The sequence below is a fragment of the Vicugna pacos genome, chromosome 25 (assembly GCF_048564905.1).
Source record: "Vicugna pacos chromosome 25, VicPac4, whole genome shotgun sequence".
In the NCBI taxonomy this organism is placed as follows: domain Eukaryota; kingdom Metazoa; phylum Chordata; class Mammalia; order Artiodactyla; family Camelidae; genus Vicugna; species Vicugna pacos.
This window is the reverse complement of record NC_133011.1, coordinates 15,722,434-15,728,433: the sequence shown is the minus strand read 5'-3', so window position 1 is coordinate 15,728,433 and position 6,000 is coordinate 15,722,434. Positions and strand designations below refer to the sequence as shown.

General features: G+C 37.8%; 1 protein-coding gene across 1 annotated transcript in view; it reads left to right on the top strand.

Annotated features, from left to right (window-relative positions):
- The first annotated feature begins 578 nt into the window (after positions 1-578).
- The window catches only part of EIF3E (eukaryotic translation initiation factor 3 subunit E), a 39,680-nt gene continuing 34,258 nt past the window's right edge, over positions 579-6,000 (top strand). The window contains exon 1 of the mRNA XM_006211569.4: positions 579-743. Coding sequence (XP_006211631.1) covers positions 654-743 — 90 coding nt within the window. The 5' untranslated portion in view covers positions 579-653. The remainder of the gene's footprint in view (positions 744-6,000) is intronic.

Sequence of the window (6,000 nt, the reverse complement as noted above, 5' to 3'; positions counted from 1 at the left end):
CCTTTGTCTTTGCTGTGCATTCCACCAGGCATGGTTTTATCTAGGCTCTAACTTTGGTCACTTCCTTCTCTTATTACAACCCTAGGCTAAACTGTTACCCGGAGTTTTCTGTAAACACCCTAGTGAAAAGCCCCCAGCCTGGCACCGCCCACAACACTAAGTTATGGCTTCTACTATAATCTGGAATTATTTCACGTGTTTTCTGCCTAGAAAACTATCCTACCTTAATTTAACAAACGCTTACAAAAAGATTACTATATGCCAAATAAAAGCTCAGCTATTTCTCCTACGCAAGTTTCTAGAGAGCAGCGGCTTCATTATTTTGTCGTCTGCTGCATCTCCGATGCAAGCGACAGTCTCAGCAATCAATTCTGAGTTTTCAGTATTTGTTAACGGAACGGATTACAGGACCGGCAAACTTGAGAACATTAGGAATTTTGCCCGCCGCCCTACCCACTCCGCGGGTTGCCCGAAGGAAGGGAGGGCGGGAGAACTCTTGCGCATGCGCCATTGTTCTCTGCGCGCTCGAGGCTGACCCCGCCCCTTTTCTTTGGCTGGTTTAACCACCGTACATGCGCAGTACGGGGTCTGTCTGTTTGTCGGCTCTATCAATAAAGTTTTAGCGAGCGCACACTTTCCTTTTCCTTGGCAAGATGGCGGAGTACGACTTGACTACTCGCATCGCGCACTTTTTGGATCGGCATTTAGTCTTTCCGTTGCTTGAGTTTCTCTCCGTAAAGGAGGTGAGGGGATCTTTGAGCGCGGGGAAGGCCTGGGAGCTCGTGAGTTGCGGGGCAAGGCCGAAAGGCGGTGGCGGTAGCCTTAGGCCTGACACACGTGTGAGGTTGCCCGGAGTTTGGTCCCGAGTCCGGCAGTAACGACCTGCTGGTGATTTAGCGTCGTCCCTGTTGATCAGTACCTTGGGATTCGGCTGCGAGTAGGGCTGAGGTGACAGTATGATACTCAGGGAAGGAGGGTGGCCTCTGCTTCACTTCTTGAGGTGCCAGTGCCGTAGGGACTTCCGCGTCTTTCCTGTCGGAAGCTGACGATTGGCTGGCTTCGCTGTGGTAATACTTGAGCGAGCTTAACTTCTGGCCGGCTTTTGAAAGCAAATTGGACTGTTAGAGATTTTTATTTTTCTTTCGGACACTGTAGGATGAATGGCCTTGGCTTTGTGTTTTTGCTTGCCGAATCACTCCCAGGAATGATTTTCTTAAATACCTAGCACCTTAGTTTCCGTGAAGTTGTGAGTTCTTTGCATTGAGTTTAACTGGTGTTTTCGGTAAATAGCCACTTCCTAGAGGTGTAGCATAGTTTGTCGGATGGGGAGGGGAACCCGAAAAATAACAATCCCACAATTTTTAACTTAAAAGTTGTTTTTCAGTATACAGATGTATAGACTTCGAGTGATCTGAATTGGTCGTTAAACGTTCATTTAGCTACTTAAGGTATCTTGAAAAAGTTTGTACGTTGAAATATGTCTCAGTTCTAAAAGTTTTGAAATATTAGGCTTAGTTATATCGTAGTTTATTGGGAAATTGATGTATTTTAATAATTATAAGAAAGTAATATTACTGTGACGGGGGAATTAGAATATTGGCCAGAAAAATAAATGAATTCTGTTTCTGGAAGCAGATTAAAACCTAATTCTACTTAGGGTACTCTAGATTTTGCGTGTCTCAACAGCAATAAAACAAAAAAGCCCTACAAAGAAACATTAAATTGTTCTGATGACTTTTCAACTCTTCCTGGTACTTACGGTTCATTGGACATATATAATCCTCAAATTCATATCAACCTTTTCTAAACACTTACAGACAACTCTAAAGTTGTTGATATTAGGAAACAGCAAAGTTTATTTTAAATAAATGTTCATGAATGTCTTGCCATATAAAGTTTTGTCTTGAAAGGATATATTTTTCCCTTGAGTTTTTTTTGTAGTATGTACTTACATCTTTATTGTAGCTCTTGGAAAAAACAGCCCACTCTGCCTTCTGTTTCCTTTTTTGGATAATGGAGGGTAATTAAGGAAAGATCAATGAATAGAAAAAGACCCTCTTGAAATCCTTTACTAGCTGCTTGAAAAAGTGCTTCTAGACCAGCCAAACTTTGTATTTTTGTAATGTGTTCTTTACACTTTTTGTTTTTCAAGGCAGACAGATGAAAGGGAGGCATATGTAAGTGTAAATTAGTTTTTCATAGGGCAAGACCAAAACTATAAACAGCAGCTGAGAATCGGTGGAAATTACTGCCCAATACCTGTTTCCTCGGAGAGAAAGTTGGTTAAGATGGCTGTAATATACCAAGGGGAAGACAGATGGCTGCAGTATTTATCAGTTACTAAGTATAGGACTGCCATGGAATTGTGAGAAATCCGAGATAAAATCCAGACATCTAATCACTGAAAAACTTACTATCCTTTGGAGGAGATAAAGACAAAGTAATAAATGTCAAAGAAGTACTGGCAGAGTGCCTAGAAAAATTGAAGAGATACTAATCAGTGGGCAAAAAGGACTTTGAGGAGGAGAGGCTTTAAACTGAGTTTTGAAGACTAGATGGTTAGGATAGTCGGGGTCATGATACATGAGGGTATCAATTGCATATATGTGTAGTATGTTGGAGAATATAAACTCCATGAGAGCAGGAGCTTTTTTTTTTTCCCCTGCTGTGTTCTCAGCAAATAAATAGGGTCTAGGATAAAGGCTTTTCATTATTATGTAATAAATAAGTGAGTGAATACATTATTTTTGTCTTACTGTTCTCATGTGAAGTAGGTGGCCAGATAGTGTTTAGGAGCCTGGGCGCTGTACTGGGACCTGAATTAGAGTCCTGGCTCTCACTTAATACCTTTGTGCACTTGAGAACTGTTTCTTTCCCTTCTTAACTGAACCTTTTCTCATGGGTAAAATGTTGGTACTACCACCAGCCTCATGGGATTGTTAGAAAAACTGCATGAAATAATGCATATAAAGTATTTAGCCTTCTAGGATAGAGTAGGTACGCCTAAATGTTTTCTATTAGGAGATTAGGCCATCCTATATTAGAGGGGAGTGAGACAATCAATTAGAGTTTTGAGGAGTGAGGTAGATTGGAAATGGTGACTGAGGAAACTGACCAAAGACAAGTGCAAGGACTGGTAGGTGTGGAGGGCCCAACTGAGATTGGAAGGGTGTTTATAGATAGGTGAGAGCAACAGTGGAAGGTTATTGGAGTACTGTAGAAATGTGTAGAGGTAGGCTAGTAGATAAATACCATTTAGAGATTGAGGAAAAGGATTGCTGATCAGAGAAAAGCACAGATGTGATTGAGTAACATTATTGCCTAGTTTGAAACATTTTATGGGTAACCTTAGTCAGAACAAAGAAAAAAGATGACTTTTTTCCAGAGCTAGAGATTGACATTGAATTGTATTTGGTTGGAGAAAATGAATGAGATAAATGATAACTGCTAAAGAGAAGATCTTAAACACCTAAAAACAATATCCAAACTAGTGTAGAAAGTGATAACCAAATAGAGTGATATAAAAATTAGAAAGAGCAAAGGGTATGTTCAGGATGATGAAGTATTTTAGCAGTAATAGTGGAAGAAGTGATTAATTTATGTCAGCAGTCTTAAGAGATGAGGTACTGGATGAACGTTGTTATAATTTGCAGGATAAAGGACTTTTAAGGCTTGAGTTTTTAAAGAATCTGTATGGATGTTAGATTTATGGAGGATGACAGCAGGAAGAAGTTTCAAAATGATTTTTAATCTGTTAAAAAGTCGGAGCTGTTTTCAGGAAATTGATGGGGTTGGCAAACTACAGCCTATGAACCAAATACGACCCTCTGCCTGTTTTGTATGGTCTGCACTAAAAAAATTTTTTTATAGATGTATATTTGCAAACATTTTTAATTAAAGAACACTGACTTTGTACCAGTTGAATGAAATTTTTCCCGCCCAAAGAGAATTTCATTCTTCTTATTAGTAGCACTGTATTACAAAGACATTTTATTCCATATTACTCTATTTTTATTTCAAAAGGAAAAGAAATTGTGGAAATTTGTTTCTCTCTTGTGACACTTACATATAGTATCCTTGATTTTTGCTTTTTGGCTCACAAAATGTGAAATATTTACTCTCTTCTCTTTACAGAGTAAGTTCTATGAGATAAAATTTAGAGAGGGTGATATAAGCAGATGTAGATTTAAGAAGAGGCCAGTGATGTCTGATGGCAGAGACATTATAGATCTATGTTGGGAGAGACATTATAAATTAAAAGCTGTTTATGGAGTGGTGAGGAGAGGTGGCATGCCAGGAAAAGATGTTTTCACCTTAGATTAAGAGTTTCTTAGGGCAAACTGAAGAGAAACTTCATTTTTTTTTAACTAAACTTTTTATCAAGTATAGCATGCACACAGAAAAGTGGGCAAATGAAGATTTTTTTTTTCAAAGATACACTTATGTGTGACCACCATTCAGAGCAATAAATAAAACATTGCAAACATCCTAAAAACCTTTCTTCTGATCCCTCTTAGTCATTACTCACACTTCCCAAAGGTAAGCTCTTGTTCGTTCGTTTGATAATAGATTAGATTTGGCCTTTTAAAAATTTTATGTAAATGTAATTAAGCATTCACCACCACATACTGCTTTGTACGACTTCATTCTTTCAGCATTGTTTGTGAGATTCATCTTAGTTGTTAGGGTGGCAGTAGTTCATTCATTTTCAGTGTGGAATGTTAATCCATTGTATGAGTGTACTGCAGTTTATTTATCCATTCTAACATTGATAGACTTGGTTGTTACAAATAGTACTGCTAGGAACATACTTGGAATTGTCCTTTGAAAATATACACTCATTTCTCTTGGATACCTAGGAGCAGAATTGATGGGTTAAAGGATATTTTAGCTTTAGAAGATAGAAACAGTTTTACCAAATGGTTATAGTTCTGCCAGCAGATTAAGTGTTCAGTTAGCTATACCAGCACTTGTCAGGTTTTTTTAAGTTTTTAGTGTGGTTTTAATTTACATTTCCTTTATGATTAATGAGGTTGAGGACCTTTTCCAGTGTTTGTTGGCGATTTGGTTATACCCTTTTGGAGTTCCTATTAAAATCTTTTAGCCATTTTCAATTGGATTGTCTTTTTTTCTTACTGTTTTGTAGGAGTTTTTCATGTAGATTGGAAGATTAAGGTATAGTAGGGCCTTGGTACCTGGGAAGGGAGTCTAGGAGTCTTATCAAAGGAGTATCAGCATTGCTGTCCCAGCAAGAGGGGCATTTAACCTTTATTTTTCAAAATGAAAAATCTTTATTTCTGGTCACTGTGCCCTTTTCTTTGACAATTAAAGCAGATGTACAATATATGTTTGTTAGGCCACAAACAGGATATTTTAATTAGCATAAAATTCAGGTTAACCCATGTATAAGAATGATTTCCTTATATCTCAATATGTGAAAATTTCTTTTATCACTTTCTTGAACTCTTTGCAAAAGCAAAAACCTGATATGACATGGTTGACTTATAGAATGGGTGCAAGTTTTGCTTCAGGCTTGTGGATGAGGAAGCATTGTAAAGGATTTTAACTATTTAGTGAAAAAATATGTGGTGGGGAAGGAGATGTCACCTCAAGGAGAAATGGGTAGGCATCATGGATGTGAGAGCTACTAAGAAGGTGAAACATTTAAAAGTTGATTCTTGGTTATCTGGATGTGGAGAAGAATCAGCTATACTGTGTGCTTATCAGTGGAGTTGGTGAGTTTGTTTATTTAAGCACAGCCTTGTTCTAGAAAAGCTAAAAGATGGCTTGTAGGGACACATAAAAAATCAGATAATATAAATCAGTAGTTGTTAGGAATGGCTTTGCAGTATGTAATTGGCTTTATTTTAAAGTAGGTAAGCAAAATATTTTATGTCTGTAGGTTGATTGCTTGCCTTTCTTATAGGAAGGTGAGTTAATAGTATATAATATTTTATTAAAAAAATAGTAGTTCAGGGCATATGTTTCCAGGTACACTAA